Source organism: Pseudophryne corroboree, chromosome 7 (genome assembly GCF_028390025.1).
Source record: "Pseudophryne corroboree isolate aPseCor3 chromosome 7, aPseCor3.hap2, whole genome shotgun sequence".
Taxonomy (NCBI): domain Eukaryota; kingdom Metazoa; phylum Chordata; class Amphibia; order Anura; family Myobatrachidae; genus Pseudophryne; species Pseudophryne corroboree.
In genome coordinates, this window is record NC_086450.1 from 352,243,922 (window position 1) to 352,266,032 (window position 22,111).

Genomic DNA, 22,111 nt, shown 5'->3' on the forward strand with positions numbered 1-22,111 from the left:
ACCTGGAGACACCCCTAGCTTCTCCAATGGCATGCTGGAGTCAACAATCCCTTCCAATGCTGACCCATCCATGCCTCTATAAACTACAATACACATTTATTGGCAAGCTGCTCAATCAGATTGTGATGTTACTCAGGTTCTGAAAGGGAGGGGTAATTCAGAGTAAGAAAATTTTATTTTGCTATCCCTATTGCACACTAAGTGAAAAATAAGTGTTATTTTTCACTCAGTGTGCATTAGGGATAGCAAAATGTTTTTTTCACATTCAGACATAAGCCTGTACACCCAGGAAGTGCTTTGTAGCAGCATTGAATCAGAGCCTTTGTGTTTGTGTACTATATATCCATGTGCAATTGCATGCCTGTGCTGTTTGTCCTAATGCATATATGGGCCTCATTCTCAGCCATACACAATGCTGATGTTGACTGAGTTGAGTCATTTCTGATACTGCTCATTTGCAAAAATCCCTAAAAACTCCTATGGTGTGTGCGTTCCACAGCGTCTGAGCACAAAGGCGGTGCTGTGATTGAGACGTGCAGCCATAGAAATGTCTTAGAAAGTGTTGGGCATTCTAGGGCAGTGACTGAGCGGTGGCTAAACAGATACACAGAGATGGCCCAAACTATGGGAGTGTTATGTGAGTGTCGCACCGAACGGTTTGCATATTCAGATGTTATGACCAATGTGGGCTTTCAAAGACACACCAGGCAATATAACGGCATCTACAGGCGCTGATAGTAGGCGTCTCAGTATTTACACATGGATGTACACCAGGGAAGGGCTTGTAGCAGAATCTGCATAATGTCGCAGATGTAATGTGCATGTACAGATGTGTCCTCTTCCGTCATTCCTGGCAGAAAGATTGGACAGATATTCTTATAGTGTGTATCCAGCTTTACACTCTCTGCAAATTGTACATCTGCCCCACCGGCATGGTATTACCCAGGTTCACAGTTACTTGCTATTTTGCTTTACTTCCAATTTAGAATCAGGCTCTGATTAAATAAAACTAGGTAAGATATTAACCAATTCCATCATATGTAATTTAAATGTACAATGTGTAATTAAAGAGATAAGTTGACAACCTTGAGTGTGTTGAGAACAGATCCAGTTTACCTTGTAACATTGCTGTTGCTCACATTCCCTCCTTGACTTTGTACATTTATGCTTCTACCCCAAATATTACACGGTGAACACTCTTCAAATCCTTAAAAACCTATTAACAGCAAAATCTTCGAGTCATTTCCCCACATGCATCCTTCTGGACTTCTCCGCAATTGTTGACACCATTGATCATCTTCCTCTGCACATTATTCACTTCATTGGCTTTTTTTGACACAGCTTTTTCCTGGTTCACTTCTTTCCTATACAATTATACCCCTTTTACACTCGCACTTCCGGGTCACTCCCGGGATGCTTCCTGGGATGCGTCCCAGGATGCCTTCCCGGGACTGACCCCTTTCACACTACACTAAGACCTGGGATCGACCCGGGACAGCCCCATTTACACTGATCCCGGGATATCCCTGCAAATGCATATGCATGTCATTAGAAATGGCCTTTTCTGGCTCACATAGATGAGGTCACACTAGTCAACAAAGGGAGGGGTGGTGCCTGCTCACACCATTGCTGCAGTCATTGCCGACGGAGTACCAGTGTGTATGCCTGAGCTCATGATTCTTTCTGCTTTGCAGATGTTTCATACAGCCACTGACAGCATGATGCAGCTTGTCACACTGTGCAGTATACTGCACATATATTTTATGAGGAGGAGGAGGGCGCAATTTATGCTGGATAGGGCTGCTAGTCGCCGCCAATATTTGCGCAGGAGGAGAGCCCTCATATCATCCAGGATGACTACCATCCTGAGCGTGAGTATGGGCCCTAACTGCTCATTTTGGTCCAGAGATCGCCGGCACGGAGAATCCTTTATGAGGACCGTGGAAGCTTACCAGGATGAGGAGTGGATGGCTAACTTCCGTGTATATCGTGCAACCTTTAACTACATCCTGGAATTACTTACCCCAGCACTTGACATGCAGACCACCAGGCTTAGGAGACCCATCGAGGCACGCAGGAGATTAGCTATTGCATTGTGGTGGTATGCTACCCCAGGAGAGTACCGCTCAGTCTCATGCTTGTTCGGTGTTGCGATCTCCACCTGCTGTGTCATAGTCCACCAGGTGACTAAAGCAATTGTATCTACCTTATACAAGCGCTTCATATCTCTACCACAAGGACAGCGCTTACAGGATACCATCAAAGGATTTGTGAAGCGAGGCTATCCGCAGTGTGGAGGAGCGATTGATGGGACACACATCCCCATTATTGCCCCACGTGACAACCATGCTGACTATTTTAATAGGAAGGGCTGGCACTCCATCATATTACAGGCTGTTGTGGACCACAAATATTGGTAAGTGTTTATTTTTGGGGTGGTGGGATGAGTTGCATGTGTGAGTTTTACATTCTAACTTTTTTAAATTTGACTGTTCTTTAGTTTCCTAGATGTGTTTATTGGCTGGCCAGGCCGATCTCATGACTCCCGAGTTCTTGCCAATTCTGACCTGTACAACATCGTAGAGGAGAACCAGGGAGGCTGGCTGTACCCCAAAGAGTGTGCAAAGATTGTGAATGGGGTGGAGATCCCTGTCCACATCATCGGGGATGCTGCATACCCTTTACGCCCCTGGATTATGAAAGGCTACACCCAACAGGTCCAGTTAACCCCAGAGCAACAAACCTATACTCACACCCTGAGTTCAGCAAGGATGGTGGTTGAGAACGCCTTTGGCAGGTTAAAAGGAAGATGGCGTTGTTTGATGAAGCGAAATGATGTGGACCTAAAGAATATGCCTAATGTAGTAGCTGCGTGCTGTATACTGCACAACATCTGTGAACTGAAAAATGAGCTATTCCTTCCTGAGTGGACTGTGCAGGACCCTGAGGTTATAAACCCACATGTGGAAGGTGCTTTGTTTGGGACTGCCTCAAACTCCGCTGCAGAACAAATACGCCACACTATTACGTCCAACCTTGCAACACTGGTACAATAGTGTTTAAGAATCAGCACAACATGTTTGGTGAATTACGTTTTTTTTATTTTGTATTCCACCTTTGATCTTTGGTTTCAATATTTATGATTTTCCAAAAAAACCACATTGCCACAAACTTTGTATATATGCAGAAACAATGTAGAAAACACTGAAAACATGGTCTACTGTTACGCACAAATGGGAATGTTATGCATAGATTTGCAAACAAGTTTTGATTGGCATAAAAAAAAAAAAACACTGGTAGGCTTGTAGATACAACACCATAAACCACAGTGTCCCTGCAGTATATTATTACTGTGTAAAAAATAAATAAAAAGTGCTTTAATGTAGACACTATACAAAACAGAACATAGAAAAAAAATTTAAGAAGGCACAAACAGTTGTGCATAAACAATGACCACACTGTGGTTATTTAACAACAAATAACAACAATAAGAAATTCACTGTGTTTCACGGCAAATTGCGCAATACAGTAAACTCTGTGCTTTGCGCACTAGATGGTGCAGTATTTGGGGCATAGTATGGGCCAGGATTAAATGATGAAAAACCCTGCTCAGGGTATTGTGAGTTGTGGTGTTGGATTGGTGCTCTTGAGGTATTGGTCATACGCTCATAGAACGCCATGTTCATTTGGTGCAATTCCCTGTGGCAGTCATACTGCTCTCTACTCATGCGTTCCTGCATTGTCATGACTTGGGAAAGAAATGCATCATGCATTTGGCGTTCTGCCTCTAGAAACCTGTCGAGCCTTGCATCCTCCTGTGCGGACATTGTAGCGTCCATCTCTCGGAGTTGGTCGACAAGGACATTTGACATGGCTTTAGCCACTTGCTCCGCTCTGTTCAGTTTCTTCCTTCTAGGCGGTACGGTGTAAACTGTGAAGAGTAGAAATACAAAATGAGCGTATATAAAAATAGCAGCGTTAGCAAACATGTGTTTGTGGCATTAATCCACCTACACACTAGCTACTCTGCAACATTGAACTATTTATAAAAATGCAAAGCCCCCCTGGGTGGGGGCAGAAATTGCAAAGCGTGCCACCGTGCCAGCAGCGTGCTGAGCGCAGTGATCCTGCAAGGAGCTCATTTGCGCTCGCCACGCTGCTGCCACACTGGCCACTCATACTACACACATAACCGGATGATTAACAATTGTGGATTTGTGCTATGAGTGTTTTTTCTAAACATGTACTTACTGTTTTTCTGTAAAGTTGGGGTGACGGTACTTTGTACAGTCCCACTGTCACTGGTCTGAGCTTCCACGACGTCTTCAATGGTTGCAGTTATGCTGTCGTCGTTTCTGGATGTGTTTATGGACGGCTGGGAGGATGTGTCGCTGTCCTCAGGTGTGTCGTCAATTAACAACGGGGATGACGGACAGACGTCACTGCTTGTCTGTCTCTCTTCTGGAGTGCCTTCTGTAGCAGTGTACTGTGAACTGGAAGACAGACTCACCGGACTGCATATAGCTGTGTTTCCAAAGATATTGGCACAGATGACATAGTACTGCCAGTCGATACGGCCAACACCGCTCTTTTTCCTGTTGTCATGCACCTTCAGAAACTGCTTTTTAAGAGTTTTCATTTTGTTTAACACTTGCTGCTGTGTGCGGATGATTCCCCTGGCTTCCAGCATCTTGGAGATGTTTTTATAAATGACTGCATCTTTAACTGTGCCTGTGATCTGCCTCATTATTTCCTCCTCTCCCCTAATGCTCAGCAACTCTCTAACCTCCTGGTCTGTCCAGGTCGCCATGCTGCCTTCCTCACACGCATCAAGGACGCTCCCCAGGGCTCTGAAAGATGACATCATCTTTTCTGAGCCCATGAAAGCTCCAATCGGAGGCCTTTTAACAGTCCCGGGTAGTGAATCCCGGGACGGGCCCTTTCACACTACCCAGCTTCCCGGGACGGTCCCGGGATGCTCGACCCGGGAAATTGTCCCTGTACCCTTTCACACTGACAAAAATCCCGGGATGATGCGCGTTCACGTGCAATATCCCGGGATTTTCATGCGAGTGTAAAAGGGGTATTACTAATTCAGTATCCCATTCCCTGGCACATCCACCACTCCACTTCCACTGTCTGAGATCTCTATTCCAGTTTTTCTCAGTGTGATTCAGAAGTGGACTCTGAGTTGATATTGGACACAGGCAGCCGATGTTTAAAGTCTGCACATGCGCCTGAGTCTCGCTGCACGCGTTTGGCTAGTTACCGTCAGCGGACGCAGAACTAATTCAAATGCAGAGGGGCAATTTTGGTAGGCTTCCCTGGGTGGTAAAAGGGGAGTGACTAGTCAGATCAGATGTGTCGCAGCCAGCAACTGCATACAAAGACACAGTTGCACTGGCATTGGTGCCCACGTTCTGATGGACATTTTGCAACTCTATGGGGCTGCTGTAATGTCCAATGGTGCATGGTTGTACGCACAGCAGCAGATTTGCGATGCAGCTGGTGGGCGTCTCAGTAAAACACTCATCGGTTGAGGCATGAGCTTAAAGTCATGCTGTGACAAAACAACTAGTCTCGGCTACAACTCAGTTGAATCGGGTCCTGTTTATTCTATTGCTTAATTAATTCATTAATTTGTCCTCCAGTTTCACCTCTACACTGAAGAGATGAAATTAAACTCCTTTCCATCGCCAGGCTGGCCATCTGGCAATTCTGGCAAATGCCAGGACGACTGATAGGCTGGTCCAGCTGGCTAGAGACCTGGCTGAGCAGCCCTGCCTCGCTGCTCTATGCTCAGGTGGCATGTTTAGACAGGGAGTGACATGAGGCCACTCCAATTACTCATGACACAACCTCATGACATGTGGCCCATTGATGTGTGGCCAAACCCTCTTATCCTAGTGCGGGAAGAATGCTGGGGTCTATTTTAAGCCCCAGTGCGTCCCTGATTCTGCTCCTCTCATCCAGTGTCCCTTGCAGTCAGCTCCACCTTCAAAACATTGCTAGAAAATAGCCTCTTATTATTCAAAGTCCAATCTCCCAACATATCACGCTACAATTACAGAAATCTGCTCATACAGTATCTGGTATTCCCACCATTGTGACCTCTGCTAAATGCTGCAACATACTGATAATCCACACTTGTCACATCGCTATGCAGATCCCTACATTGGCTTCCCTTATTTCTACAGGGGACCCAACAGCATCAGCCATTTATATATTTAAAACCGCATCTCGCAATCTTCTCTCTGATATCCTCTAAGTACTGCCATCAAGTGTTTTGTTTTCTTGTACTGCATGTCCCATGTCTTATTTAAGCTATGTTTTCCCCAATCTCTGGCACTACTGGGCATTGGAGTCAATTATCGATCAACAACCTTTTAATGACAAAAAAATATTATTATACTACATATTGTCCACAAGCAGCATGGGGCATATTCATTTTCACTAAAACTCTCAATTTATACACTCCACAGGAGATGAAGAAATTGTGACATTCATCAAACTCCAGAAAAGCATTTTTTCTGGCGTTTGACGGTGAAACTGTTCACCATCCAGAGATGGCGAACAGCTTCTGAATCTCTGCACAAGCTGCCGTTTACACAGCAGCTTGTGCATAAGGGGTAGGGGGTCCGTTGCTGCAGAGCGATCTCTGGCCAGCCCCTTAATTATACGGCCGGTGTGGGCAGAACAGAGTGGGGAGCCACATTGGCTGTAATCTCCGCAGCCGGGCACTGCGGGCAGCCCAGGTGGTGGAGCTGCACTGATTCCACCGCTGGGCACTGCGAGCAGCCCCGGCGATGGAGAGGGGAGAGACCACACTGTATAAACGCCACCGGGCACTGCGAGCAACCCCGGAGGCGGAGAATGGAGAGGGGGGAGAGCACACTGTATAATCGCCACTGGGCACTGCGGGCAGCCCCGGCGGCAGGGGAGGGAATGGGGGCCGCGGCTGTATAGTAAATACAGTATTATATATATATTTATAAAATATTCACTCCCTTCTTCGGGTGCTGAGCATGCACAGCATGAAGAACACAGGGCAGCCAGAGGGTAAAATTATCACTATCCGAAAAACTGTCTTCTCCAAAAGCCCAGTTTTTCAGAAGTGATCATTTTCTCATTGGGGCATATTGAATACTGAAAACATTGTGAGAGAATTCAGTGAGAATGGAAAACTAAAAATTCTCATTGCACAATTTTTTTTCATGATGAATATGCCCCCATATGTTTTATTTTAAATTCTGTCCATCACCCTGGATTTCTGCAGTTACTGCTATTACTAGAAACTATTTAGAAACTTACCTGTATATTTCTTCTGACTCCTCACAAATAATGTATACTTACATGCAATGTATTGTTTTACAGATACACCTACTCCAACTGTTGGTAAGCATGTCTACTTACATTTCTTATGACTGGGAGTATATAATTCACTTATGTTCTTCTTTGAAATTACTTGTTGAAAACAAATACAATTAAATTATGTTTTATTTTTATGCAAGAACGTTTAAACCGCCAATTAACTCTATATATAATAGTTGAAGGTGATACTATGAGTTTCATATCACCTTCCAATACCACTGATTTGGGGTTTGCACTTCACCTGCTGTAATAGCCTTTTTTCCTGGTTTGATTCCATGCTTTTTGTGCATGTCTTTATACCATGTAGACAAGAGATGACTAATTTCATTGTCATTGAATGCTACACAAAGCTGTCTTCTGGATATAAGTGCTGGGTTGTTATAAAGGTCTTAGTGAAAAGAAGGAAGCAGGAAGGTCAGAGCTATATACAGTAATATGATATAATATATACTCTGTGTGTGTGTGTGTGTGTGTGTGTGTGTGTGTGTGTGTGTGTGTGTATATATATATATATATTAGTGAGCAGATCCCAAGGGGCCAAAGGAGCGGCACATAAGATTGGTCCCAGCTGGTCAGATCCCAGGTGTCCGCACATGAGATGGGTCCAAGCTGGACAGATACTAGTGGGCAGCACATAAGATTGGGCCACTGTGTCACTGTCTGTCACACACTGTTTTTTCTCAGTGGGGTTTTGCACGCTGTGGGCCATTAAGGTTATTTTATTCCTACAGGGGGCTGGGGGACAGAATAATAAGAATTTTATTGATCAACTCAATCCAGAGTATCCCAGAGTTGTATTTTTTTGAATCCCAAATCCAGGGATTGAAAAAAGGAGGTAGGATTAGCTTCCCTAGAGGGGAGGAGCAAGAGAGAGCGAGGAAAATGAGCAAGAGAGGGAGAGGCAAAGCTAGAGAGCGAGAGATGAGCAAGAGAGAGAGAGAGGGTGTCAGTAATAGAGAGAGGAGGGGGGACGTGCGGGAGAGACAGAGGGTGTCTTGGAGAGAGAGGGAGTGTGTCAGGGAGAGAGAGGAGAGAGAAAGCAAGCTGGAGAGACAAAGAGAGGGCTAGAGAAAAAGTGTCAGGGAGGGAGGAGCAAACAGGAGAGAGATAGGGATGGGAAGCAAGCAAGAGAGTGGGAGTGAGGGTGTCAGGGAGAGAGTGGTTTGGAGCAAGAGAGAAAGGGAGGGGTAGAGAGAGAGCATATCAGGGAGAGAGATGGGAGCAAGATAGAGAAAGAGAGAGGGGTAGTGAGCAGGAAAGAGGGTGTCAGTGTGAGAGAGAAAGTGAGGCAGAGCAAGAGTAGGGGGCAGTGAGCAGGAGAGAGAGGGTGCCATTGAGAGAGAGGGTCATTGATAGTCAGTCGTGCCCACTCACTTTTGAAATGGAGACAAAGCTGTCTCCATTTCAAAAGCTATATGTCAGGGGCAATGTTTGCCATAGTTTGGGGGCTCCTGGACAACCGGCTCATCTGCACAGCCTATAATCAGGGTCCTACATATTGGGACATCATATAAATGGATGTAAAAAAGAGATTATAAAGGAAGCAGAGCGACACCTACAATAACAGAAGCCCTCCAGTCTAATATTGACTGATTAAATAGTTTCCAATATACATGATGAACCCAGTGACACTACACCAAATTGACTGGTGCCATTAAAGAATGGTGATACCGTATGTGTTAAACCAATCCAAGAAAAATGAAAGGAAACCCAATAGGAAAAAAAATAAAATGAAAGTATGAAATATAAATAACCAACGTAACCACTTGAAAAAAATATGTATTACAGACACATAAAATAGAATAAATGAGGAAAACCAGACTTAAAAAAACAAACCAATTAAAAGTACCAAAACACGTTATCAAAACATTCCCAAGCAGCTCTCAAAATTATTTTTAAACTTAAAACATCAGGGGTCAGTTCTTCATGAGGACAGTAGGTGCAGTCAACTGAAATTTAGAGATAAGTTTGCACTCACGTTGGAGTAAAATTTTCTGCCTATCTCCTCTTCTTTGCAAGGGCATAATATGATCAACTGGCATAATACATTATATATTTGAGATGTGTGCCGATTCCCGTGTTTTGGTTCTGTATTAATTTTGTGGTTTGGTTCTAATTTGGCAAAACCACCCTCGTGTACTGATTTTGGAGCTGTATTTTTTTTAATTACTAAAATTGTTAAAATCAATAAATTTTGACCACCTCACAGCTCATAATATTGTTTTCATTAATATTGGCCAAAGACTCTAGTGAGCTGGCTGGTTACTAAGCGATAGAAACACACGGCAGTTTATAGCATATCTATGAAATAATGCCACACAGCAGTGGCAGAAAAGAAAAGTGATACAAGATGGAATTGTCCTTGGGCTCTTACACCAACCCTTATGTTGGATATTAAAAAGGATGTGCACAGTTTAACAAAACCAAGCACTTCAGCAACAGGGACTGCTGAAGTACTTGGTTTGGGCCACCACAAAAATACCTACCAATGGGTTCAAGGCAGTGTTGTTTTGTTAATGATCTCTTCTCTACAGTGGGAAGCTGTTGTCATTATCCTCACCCTCATCAGTGTGAACTTCATCATCACACAATATTAACTAATCCCCGTAGGAATGCACCATTACAGAAGTCTCTGTATTTTGATATAATTTGTGGGTAAGGTCTTCCTAATGGAATTTGTAGTTAATTTTTATGAACATCATCTATTACACATTTTAAGGAAGTAGCCTCCTACACTGATCGCTCAAAAGAAACTTGACTGTGCTAAAAACTCTTTCCGAGTACACATTGTGGAGAGTGGGCAGCTTAAGTAAAGCATAGCATTTATACAGTGGACTCCAAATAGCCTTTTTTTCCCTCCCATTAGTCAAAGTGACTGTTTGCATGCTTATTTTTACATTGTCATTAAAATAATTCTCCAGAATTCTTTGGGTGGCTACTGAATCAGATTGAGCCACAGTAGAGGTGTTACTAATCTGCACAATTCTTTGAGACCTGACCAGATTTCAAAATGTTGTGTCACGCTGGTGCAGTGGGTTGACTCATCTTTATCAAGAGTGGGTCTCTTGGGAAACCTAAGTTTTTCCTGGCAACATGGTAGCAGCAGTTGCAGGAGAAACTGAAGGAGATGTCCTTGTGTCATGTGCCTCTTGAGCTGCCAATTTGCTTATAAGGAGCTCTTTACATCTCTTAAGATCTGTGTCAGTTGGAAAGAAGACATTACGTGTGACTTAAACCTAGGAACAAGTACTGTATGGTTGTCTAAATGTAGTGATCCAATTTCAAGATGTTGTCAACCATTTGGTCCTGGTGAAGCGAATAAAGAACAACATCTACAAGTCTAACATACTTATCAGAATTGCTTTGTTTCATCTCCTCCTTGCCTTTCCATTGGTCTAATTAAGGGAATCACCTGACTCAAGCTGGCAGTGTCTGAACTGATACCATAGGTTATTACTTTGAATGGTTTCAGTACCTTGCATAAAACTGTACTAGACTAAGGAACATTCCCTGTGTCATGGCTTGTTGTGTATGCTTGGATGGCTTGCTGATGTTCCTCCATTTGCTGAAGCACATAAAGGGTGGAGTTTCACCTTGTTACTGCGGTTTGCTTCAGTTGGTGGCATAGCAAATTTAACTGTTCTAGGAGCCGCTGTAATCTTCTACATGCTGTTGTTTAATGTTGACAATGTCAAATGTTTTGGCCCACAGACAGCATCTCCTGCACGCCCATGTCATTTAAAATAAATCTGTAGAACCAAGTTGAATGTGTGCACAAAACATGGGAAATGTTCAAATTCACCCAGTTTTAATGCTCTCAAAATATTACTGGCATTACCAGAAAATATAAATTTTGGGAAGAGTCCTAGGGGTAAATTTACTAAGCTGGGAGTTCTATTTAAGATGGGATGTTGCCCATAGCAACCAATCAGATTCTAGTTCTTATTTATCTAGCACCTTCTAGAACATAGTACCTGGAATCTGATTGGTTGCTATGGGCAACATCACATCTTAAATAGAACTCCCATCTTAGTAAATTTACCCCCGGTGGGATAAGTCATTTTGTTTCTAACAGGTTGACACTGGTATGGCTCTTAGTGAAGCCAGCAACACAGAGAGTACAGATGGAGCCATCTGCGACTAGGTGCGCCCCACCGAGCACGAATGGGATGTGCGTGTGTCGTAGACACATAGCTGATCACACTGGCAGGGTCCCCGCACAACTTTCTCTGACTAGGGGCATAGAAAGCTGGGCAGGAGTAGAGGATCCGCAGTGAGCCATGTGATTACGCCAGCTGAAGCTAACATCACAGGGCTCACTGCTGTATTTTTTACATTTGTTTTTAGTAAATTTGGTCAGATCGAATTTTCATTGCAAGTATGGGAAATGCAATCTGGTTACTAAAAATAAAAAATCAGAATTAAAGGGTTTGGAGGATTTTTCCACGAAAACTGCTCCAAAAGCCATTTAATACGAAAATAATGTGAAAAGGATTTGAAAACACCCTTTTTTACATTGTTTTAGTTAAAAAAAAAGTTAATAAATCTGCCTCTATATGTGTAAATGAGGGTAGACTGAGAAGCAGATGTATTAAGTCTGGAGAAGTGATAAAGCAGTGATAAGTGGAAGGTGATAACGCACCATCCAATCAGCTCCTAACTCCCAATTTACATATTGGAGCTGATTGGCTGGTGCGTTATCACCTTGCACTTATCACTGCTTTATAACTTCTCCGGGCTTAATACTGTGCATCTGCCCATGAGTGCTGAAATACGTGAAAACCTCTTACAGTACACTATACTAATGAAGGATGCTGTGCTCGGTGTACTACTCACAAATGATGTATACTGTACTTACAGAATATGTATTCTTTTACAGTGTCACCTTCTACAACTTCTGGCTCTATTGGTAAGCATGTCTACATACATTTTGTATAACTGGTGAATATATAAGATGTTTTTTTGTTTTTTTTAAATAACTTGAGGTAAATAAATCATTTATACAAATGCTAAATGGTGGTGCTATAGATTCCATCTCTCCTTCAGACAACATTTATTTTTGGTTTGCACATCCACTGCAGCAGTTTTAGCTAAACACATTGGGCTTGATGGAGAGTTAGATGGAATTCATGCTATGGCACTGTGTGCTCAGAATAAATGTATATTTTTTTTGTCTGAATGCAGAGTTGTATGCATCTTGTTGTGCACCCGTACCCTATATCATATATGTACACTTGGTTTACTACTAGTCATCATTATCATCTATCATTTGCACATAGGCTATACTAGGTGCATACAATACACCTCTAAACTGGTGTGTTTGTGCTTATGTCCAATCATGCACAGCCTGCATGCAGGCACAATCTAGCACATCGCTCATTTCACCGCTGGGTGAAAATGAGTGGACACCCCATCCACCCCACTCGCTCAGCACACATTGCGCTGTGCTGAGCGAGGGTAAAGATGTGTGCTGGTGTGCTGAGCGGTCACTGATGGATCGCTGTGTGTACGCATCATAACATTTACTACCTTATGCTAATGCATGTACTCAATATATGTATTCCAACTATGCGAGTGTCTGTCTGTCTTCATGCATGTTATTTTTGCTCCACCCAATGTCTTTCAATTTGCAGCTGTCATAATTAGTCAGCAGTTACAATCACCAAATGCTGGGTGCAAGAAATCCATCTCAAATGGACTTCCAATCTCTATCTGCACGCCTCAAACAAGAACAGAAGTCAGGCTATATATGCCCGCGAGACTCCAATAATACTTACACAAAACTGATCTGTTCCAAGTATACACAATTACAGCCTCTTTCACAGATGGAGAGAAGCGGCCATGCATGGGGAGAAGCGTCTGCTCTTGTATCATCTGTTACAGTGCATTAAGCATGGTGCGGCTGTAACAGGCCCGGACAATGATATAGTGCCTGCTGCCGTGCAGGTGTCGTCACTCCACCCACCTGTGGCAACTCCCGTCACAGACGATACCCAGAAGCGTCAGGGAGCTCCGCCTTCCGGATCAATCACCAGCACGAACACCTCCCTGCAGTGGTCGATGAAGAACCTAGAAGGAAGGAACGTACCGGTTGAGACGTGCGTGTCGACCTCCGTCAGAGGTACAGGGCGCGTCAGGGGTAGCAGCGACCTTCACCGGCTGGGCGGAAGGTCATCACTGGCCGAAAGGCCTCAGCTACCCAGTTCTCACACACTCGCACTCTCGCACGTTGTGTGGTGAGAGGGGTCCTCACGTCCGTGAGCAAACCCCCGACCGGTATACGGGGACGATGACAAAACAGACCGAGTAATACTCACTCCCAACTTGCTGGTCACCTTGATGGTCGCACCTCTCCGCTCCTGTTGGGGCAAGAAGAGCAGCCTCCCTAACTGCAGGCTACACTAACGGCAAACAACAACTTACAGCCAACTACGCCTGCCTGAGCAAACTATCTTAGCAACTGAGGCTACTGGTTCTATTCCGAACTAGCAGAGACCGGACTAACTAAACACATTCGCTAACCAACAAGCCAGTAGAACAATTCCCCGGTCCAACAGGTTAACCCCGAATAACCAATTCCACTTACCGGATACTGGTCACTAGCTACTTCCTTCCGCTCTTAATAGAGGACGTGAACGGGGCGTCCAGAGTGGACGGCTGTCCACTCCAGACTACCGGGAAATAGTGACGCGTGGGACGGGAACGTTACTCCACACTCTCTAATCCCCTGTAGTATACACCGCGTGGGGCCAGCCGGCTCCTCACGCCCGACCACGAACCCCTCGGAAGCTGCCACACGGCCCACTTCCAACCGATCCTGTCCGGGCCGGTCCGTGCAAAATCACCCCGAGTCCTGTAAGATGCAGTGGGCGGAAGCCTGGGTGAAGGCGCAGACCTGGAAGCCTGGGTGAGGGCGCAGGCCTGGAAGCCTGGGTGAGGGCGCAGGCCTGGAAGCCTGGGTGAGGGCGCAGGCCTGGAAGCCTGGGTGAGGGCGCAGGCCTGGAAGCCTGGGTGAGGGCGCAGGCCTGGAAGCCTGGGTGAGGGCGCAGGCCTGGAAGCCTGGGTGAGGGCGCAGGCCGGAGGCCTGGACTGTGGACACAGGCCGGAGGCCTGGACTGTGAACACAGGCCGAGGGGCCTGAACTGTGGGCACAGGCCGAGGGCCTAAATGGGCACAGGCCGGAGGGCACAGGCCGGAGGCCTGGACTGAGGACACAGGCCGGAGGCCTGGACAGAGGCACAGACCTGGAGGGCCTGAACGGGCACAGGCTGAGGGGGCCTGGACTGAGGGCACAGGCCTGGAGGGCCTGAATGGACACAGGCCGGAGGCCTGGACTGAGGGCACAGGCCTGGAGGGCCTGAATGGACACAGGCCGGAGGCCTGGACTGAGGCACAGGCCTTGAGGGCCTGAATGGGCACAGGCCGGAGGCCTGGATGGCGGGGCACAGGCAGGAGGCCTGACTACTGTGGGCACAGGCCGAGAGGGCCTGGTTATCCCCGCAGGCCTAGCGCCTGTCCCTGGTGCTCTAGGGTGGACTAAAGATAGGTATAGGTGGCCCAAGGCCTCCTACCTGTCTCGGTGGGAGAGGTTGCAGCGGGGAGCTTCGTTAGCTCTTTTGCTCTCTACGCGCTGCAGCACTCTCCGCTGGACTTCCGCTGCTGGGCGCCTTCCTCCGCCGACGTCTTCCTCCTCGTTGTCCTCGCCGCCGGTTCTGTGGACTCCGCTGCCGCCGCCGCCCGGTCTTCAGCCTTCTCCAGGAGCTCTTCTTCCTTCTTCATCCGGCACCCGACTGGCTGCTCCCGCTCCGCAGCGTCTCTTATATGACGCTGGGAACGGGCGGAGCTATGACGCGGCGAGCTCCGATTGGCTCGCCGTGGCGTCTTCCCATTGGCGGCCAAGACGCGAGCTCTGATTGGCTCGCGCTTGGCACGCCATTCAAAATGCGGCGACGTGATTGGAGGGGCTTGAATCCTTACGGATGCAAGTCCCTCCAAGCTGGGGCCTACCCGCCGCTGCGCCGAAGCCCGCCGTGCTGCCGCCCGCCGCGACGAACGGAGGAGGGGGACAACCCCCTTCACATTTCCCCCCCCTTTGTCCTTTGTGGTCCCCACAAAGCAAGAGTCCGACCACACAAAGTTTGGGTCTGCGTAGCGGGGGCCCGGAACACCCCTATTTGAACGCTGAGAACGTCTTGGTAAGGGAGGAGCGACCACGTCAGTTGGGGGTTGAGTCCTTGATGACTCATCCGGCTGATTCTCCTCGACAGGCAACCACCACTCTTCGTCTGGCAGGGGAACAGGAGTTTCCCAGGCAGGAGCTCCAACTCCGTCCGCCTCTTCAGGGGACCCAGCATCACTAACCGGATCCAGGAAAGGACAAGGTCGCAGTTTACTTCGATGTAACGTGCGTAGACGTCCAGTCCCATCAGTAGACTCCACTTGATACACTGGACCACCCGGGGACAAGCGACGGCGAATAATGTATGGGGTAACCTCCCACCGCTCTGACAGTTTTCCCCCCGGACGGACCTCACGCACCAACACCCGCTGGCCCACGGCCAGCGACCCAGGTTCGTGGGACCTCGCAGGCGCATGTTGTTGATCCGCGATAAGCCTTCCAACCAGCTTGTGGGCCGCCTTCAGCCATAGTCGATGTTCCTCTACCCATTCGGCAGGGGCCAGGGGAATTTCCTCTTCGGTTCCGGACAGCTGTAAGTTGTGCGCCTCCCGCCCCGGTCAACCAAACAACAAAAAAAAAGGGGAAAATCCGGTGGTGTGATGAACTCGGTTGTTATAAGTCCAGACCAATTCCTGCACATGTTCGGGCCATCGTTGCTTCTTAGCTCGTTCCAACACGCGGAGCATCTGCAGCAAAGTCCGGTTAAACCTCTCACAGGCTCCATTTCCCTGCGGGTGGTAAGGTGTCGTACGGGACTTTTGAACGCCATAAAGCTGGCAGAGACGTTCCATCAGCTGCCCCTGGAAGCAGGCCCCTTGATCAGAATGAATCCGCTCGGGGCAACCGTACTGCCGAATTAAATGCTCAATGATTGCCCGTGTTGCTGATTCCGCAGTTTGGTTTCGGGTCGGGACCACTACCGTGAACTTAGTGAAATGGTCAGTCATCACCAGGGCATACTGGTGTCCACTAACCGACTCCCCAATCAACACGTAGTCAATCATCAGCAACTCCAACGGCCGACTGGTCCGGATCGTCTGGATGGGCACGTGCTGTTCCTGTGGCTTAACTACCGCACACCTCCTGCACTCACGACACACCTGATCCACGACCGCTTGCAGCCGGGGGGCGAAATACTGGCGTCTCAACAAATGGTATGTCTTATGGGGTCCCAAATGGGCCCCCTGTTCGTGCGCCTCTTCCATCAATGCCCGCACCCGGACTTCCGGCACCACCACCTGTTCAACAGTACGCATTTCCTGCTCCAGATAGCATTCTCTCCGCAAAGTACCAGCACAGACCCGCAATTGGTCCCAACGACGCATCACCTTTCTACAGAATCCGGTCAGCCCATCCTGCTCTCGTCGAGATGGCAGATGACCCCTCTGTATCCACTGCCGGATAAGGTCCAAACCCTCGTCAGCCTGTTGCTCCTGTGCCCAGTCCATTTCCGTGTACCTGAGTAAGGCAGTCCGGGCGTTCTGTTGACACAACTCTCTACCAACGGGCTGCCGCACACGAGTTAGATCCGGCATTTCCTCCCCACCGTCGTCTTCTTCCTCATCAGGCTCTGGGATTTCCACTGGGAAGCGAGACAGGGCATCCGCGTTGGTATTACTCTTCCCCGAACAATAACGAATCTTGTAGGAAAACTTGGCCAACCTGGCCACCCACCGTTGCTCTAGGGCACCCAGCTTGGCAGTCTCCAGGTACGCCAAGGGTTGTTGTCTGTAAAGATGTTTACGTGAGCGGCGGTCAAGTATTCCGCAAATTTCTCAGTTACTGCCCACACCACCGCCAGCAATTCCAGCTTGAAGGAACTGTAGTTGTCTGGGTTCCTCTCGGTCTCTCGCAAGCTATGACTGCCGTAAGCAATCACCCGCTCCTGTCCATCCTGAACTTGAGCTAAGACCGCACCCAACCCCTGCAGACTACCATCCGTGTGTAAAATGAAGGGCTTCTCAAAATCTGCATACCCTAACACCGGAGCCTCCGTGAGACTTTCCTTCAGTCGGTTAAAGGCCAGGTCCTGCGCTTCTCCCCATGTCTCCAGGGTTGCTTTCCTCGTGGTCGCAATCCCTCGAAGCAATGCATGTAGGGGTTCCACGATCCGGGCAAAATCTTTGATGAAGCGTCGGTAATACCCCACTAAACCCAGGAACGCCCGCAGTTCCGTGACAGTGGTGGGCACCTTCCACTCCTGAACTGCCGCAACCTTGCTGGGGGTTGGGTATACTCCAGGTAAATCAGTAAGGCCTCAAAATTCAAATCTCCCAAACACCTTTCCATCATCCGTTGGAACGTGGCGGGCGCATTGTTCAACCCAAACGGCATGCGACAAAATTCGAACAATCCCATGGGAGTAACAAACGCGGTCTTCTCCCTATCCTGTGGGGCCACAGGTACTTGCCAGTATCCACTGGCCAGGTCCAAGGTTGAAAAGAATTTTGCATTGCCCAACGTGGCTAATGACTCCTCAATGCTGGGGAGAGGGTAAGCATCACGGACGGTGCAACTGTTCAACTTCCGATAGTCCACACAGAAACGGATGGTCCCATCCTTCTTTCGGACTAGGACTATGGGTGCAGCCCATGGACTCTTACTCTCCTGGATCACGTGATTGTCCAGCATCTGACGCAGCATTGTCTTTACTTCTTGATACAAACGGGGAGGTATCGGCCGATACCGTTCTCGAACAGGGGGGGCGTCTCCGGTGCGAATCTCGTGTTGCAGGTCATCCGTGTATCCGAAATCCTCCTCATGTCGCGAGAAAACTTTCTGCCGATTCCAGAGCATCTGGTCCAACTTGGCCACATCCTCGGCCGCACACTCTTCCAGCGACACGTCCATCTGTGTTCGGATAACCGTACCGTTCCACTCGGGGCTGGCCTCTTCCAGCTCTTCCACTCGAACAGACAATGCTCATGCTTCCGAAGCCTCTGGCTGTAGGGAGAGTTTTCGCATCCCCTGAATACTACCTTCATGTATCGCCACCACCTGAGCGATAACTGCTCCTGCCGGGATTCGACAAAGCTGGTCGGTGAAGTTACAGAAACGGACGGAGACCTTTCCCCCGGTCACCACCGACACGGTACGAGCCACCATCACCCCAGACCCTACTCCTAGCACATCCGTTGGTTCTACCATTACCTCCATGCCATTTAGGCTCTGGTGAGTCCGTACCTCCAAAGGGATAAAGATTTCTTGGCAAGGTGGTAACTCCAGGCGCTGGTGGTGACCAATCTTCAAAAGGCCCAGGGGTTCATCGATAGCCCCTAGGCCCCTGGCTCCTTGTTGTCGTCCCACCTGTTGGAAAGCCTGCTGGACAGGACGCTGAACTCCCAGACTCTTCCAATATCGTGGTCCATTTTCCTGGAATAATAGCTGATCGAGATGTCGGAGCATATTCATTCCGAGGATCACCGGGCCATGGCTCAGTCCGGGACTACTAACTACCGGCAGCCCCTTTCTGCCCAGGTTTTGGCCACAAACTTCCATTTCCATCCACACCACCCCCACCACGGGGATGGGCAGGTTATTAGCCGCCGTGAGGGTAATGAAGCTCTCGGACACCTCACCCTTGAGATGAGCGTAGTGTTCCAAAAAACATGCCTCAGACATGGTGGATACCTGAGAGCCGGTATCCAACAGGCAGGACTGATCTTTCCCCCCAAGGCGGCCGACTACTATGGGACACTCTCCTACCAATTCAGCCTGTTCGTTAATGGCTGACTTCCCCTCGTCGCTCTCCCTCACGGGTGGTCCCGTTACCGCGAGGGAGGTCAGTTTAACTGTGCCTCCGGGATCGCTTCCGTACAGGTTCGGGCAATATGCCAGTAACGATGGCAGCGGTAACAACGATGGCCCCGGCCCTCTCCAGGATGGCTATCTGGTCCAGTGCTCCGTCCACGGGGCCGTCTGGTGTCCCTCTCTCGGGACCTGGACTCCGTACCCTGGTGGTCCCGCCGGTACACTTCATCCCGCAGTTGGGCGACTTCTTCCCTCATCTCTTTGGTCACCCGGAGGAAGGTTTCTTTTAGATCTTGCACACAGGTTTCCAATGGGTTGGTTTCCTTGCTAGCCACTGACGCGGACACCGGTTGCACCCATTGGGGGAACACAGCGTGAGGTCCGTAATTGGCATTGCGGTCCCTGGCTACGGCGTAAATTTCTACCTGATGGAAGGTCAAGGTGTCATCCTGGGATATTTTATCCAGCATGACCTGCCTCAAGGGCACATTCCTGAGTCCCATGGCGAACTGGTCCTGTAATATCTGGCTGGTGTTGGTGAGTGCCCCAAACCCATCGGGATCCTTTCGACGCTCCTCTCCCATCATCTCCTGGAGTGCGTTGGCGTACTGGGGTATGGACTCGTCCTCCCTCTGGAACCGGCCAAACAGGTGCTGCCGGAGGGTTCCCGCTGAGGAGGTGTCCCCGTAGATATTCCCCAGTATATCGTAGATCTCCTCCAGTTCCTCGCGTTCATCTTCAGGTCGTAAGAGGATCGTACGACGAGCCTCGCCTTCCAGGGAATTCAGGGCGAGGGGCACTTGCAGGTCGTCGGGCACCCGGTAGATAAGGAAAGTCACCTCTAGTCGGGCTTTCCAGTCCTCCAAGGTCATATTACGCCCGTCATACCGAGGTAGGTGGGCGAGGGCTGGTCCGACGTTGAGTCGACGGGATGACCTTCATCGCTCGTCGTCCGACCCCCTCCGGGCCACCTGAGTGGAACTGGCATCTGAGTCCCTCCGGGCGGATCGCCTTGGCTCATCTCCCAACATCTTCTCGGCGGCGGGGTGTGACTGATCTTCGTCCATCCTGCCGACTACGCCAAATGTAACAGGCCCAGACAATGATATAGTGCCTGCTGCCGTGCAGGTGTCGTCAGTCCACGCACCTGTGGCAACTCCCGTCACAGACGATACCCAGAAGCGTCAGGGAGCTCCGCCTTCCGGATCAATCACCAGCACGAACACCTCCCTGCAGTGGTCGATGAAGAACCTAGAAGGAAGGAACGTACCGGTTGAGACGTGTGTGTCGACCTCCGTCAGAGGTACAGGGCGCGTCAGGGGTAGCAGCGACCATTACCGGCTGGGCGGAAGGTCATCACTGGCCGAAAGGCCTCAGCTACCCAGTTCTCACACACTTGCACTCTCACACGTTGTGTGGTGAGAGGGGTCCTCACGTCCGTGAGCAAACCCCCGACCGGTATACGGGGACGATGACAAAACAGACACAGAGTAATACTCACTCCCAACTTGCTGGTCACCTTGATGGTCGCACCTCTCCGCTCCTGTTGGGGCAAGAAGAGCAGCCTCCCTAACTGCAGGCTACACTAACGGCAAACAACAACTTACAGCCAACTACGCCTGCCTGAGCAAACTATCTTAGCAACTGAGGCTACTGGTTCTATTCCGAACTAGCAGAGGCCGGACTAACTAAACACATTCGCTAACCAACAAGCCAGTAGAACAATTCCCCGGTCCAACAGGTTAACCCCGAATAACCAATTCCACTTACCGGATACTGGTCACTAGCTACTTCCTTCCGCTCTTAATAGAGGACGTGAACGGGGCGTCCAGAGCGGACGGCTGTCCACTCCAGACTACCGGGAAATAGTGACGCGTGGGACGGGAACATTACTCCACACTCTCTAATCCCCTGTCGGCTCCTCACGCCCGACCACGAACCCCTCTGAAGCTGCCACACGGCCCACTTCCAACCGATCCTGTCCGGGCCGGTCCGTGCAAAATCACCCCGAGTCCTGTAAGATGCAGTGGGCGGAAGCCTGGGTGAGGGCGCAGGCCTGGAAGCCTGGGTGAGGGCGCAGGCCTGGAAGCCTGGACTGTGGACACAGGCCGGAGGCCTGGACTGTGGACACAGGCCGAGGGGCCTGAACTGTGGGCACAGGCCGAGGGCCTGAACGGGCACAGGCTGAGGGGGCCTGGACTGAGGGCACAGGCCTGGAGGGCCTGAATGGACACAGGCCGGAGGCCTGGACTGAGGCACAGGCCTGGAGGGCCTGAATGGGCACAGGCCGGAGGCCTGGATGGCGGGGCACAGGCAGGAGGCCTGACTACTGTGGGCACAGGCCGAGAGGGCCTGGTTATCCCCGCAGGCCTAGCGCCTGTCCCTGGTGCTCTAGAGTGGACTAAAGATAGGTATAGGTGGCCCAAGGCCGCCTACCTGTCTCGGTGGGAGAGGCTGCAGCGGGGAGCTTCGTTAGCTCTTTTGCTCTCCACGCGCTGCAGCACTCTCCGCCGGACTTCCGCTGCTGGGCGCCTTCCTCCGCCGACGTCTTCCTCCTCGTTGTCCTCGCTGCCGGTTCTGTGGACTCCGCTGCCGCCGCCGCCCGGTCTTCAGCCTTCTGCAGGGAATCTTCTTTCTTCTCCAGGAGCTCTTCTTCCTTCTTCGTCCGGCGCCCCACTCTTATATGACACTGGGAATGGGCGGAGCTATGACGCGGCGAGCTCTGATTGGCTCGCCGCGGCGTCTTCCCATTGGCGGCCAAGGCGCGAGCTCTGATTGGCTCGCGCTTGGCGTGCCATTCAAAATGCGGCG

The 22,111-nt window shown here is 49.4% G+C and overlaps 1 protein-coding gene across 1 annotated transcript in view; it reads left to right on the plus strand.

Moving 5' to 3' along the window:
• The window catches only part of LOC134943684 (pancreatic secretory granule membrane major glycoprotein GP2-like), a 124,576-nt gene that overhangs the window by 98,039 nt on the left and 4,426 nt on the right, over positions 1 to 22,111 (plus strand). Inside the window, exons 14-15 of the mRNA XM_063932393.1 lie at positions 7,375 to 7,395; positions 12,251 to 12,280. Of these exons, the coding sequence (XP_063788463.1) occupies positions 7,375 to 7,395; positions 12,251 to 12,280 (51 nt within the window). The remainder of the gene's footprint in view (positions 1 to 7,374; positions 7,396 to 12,250; positions 12,281 to 22,111) is intronic.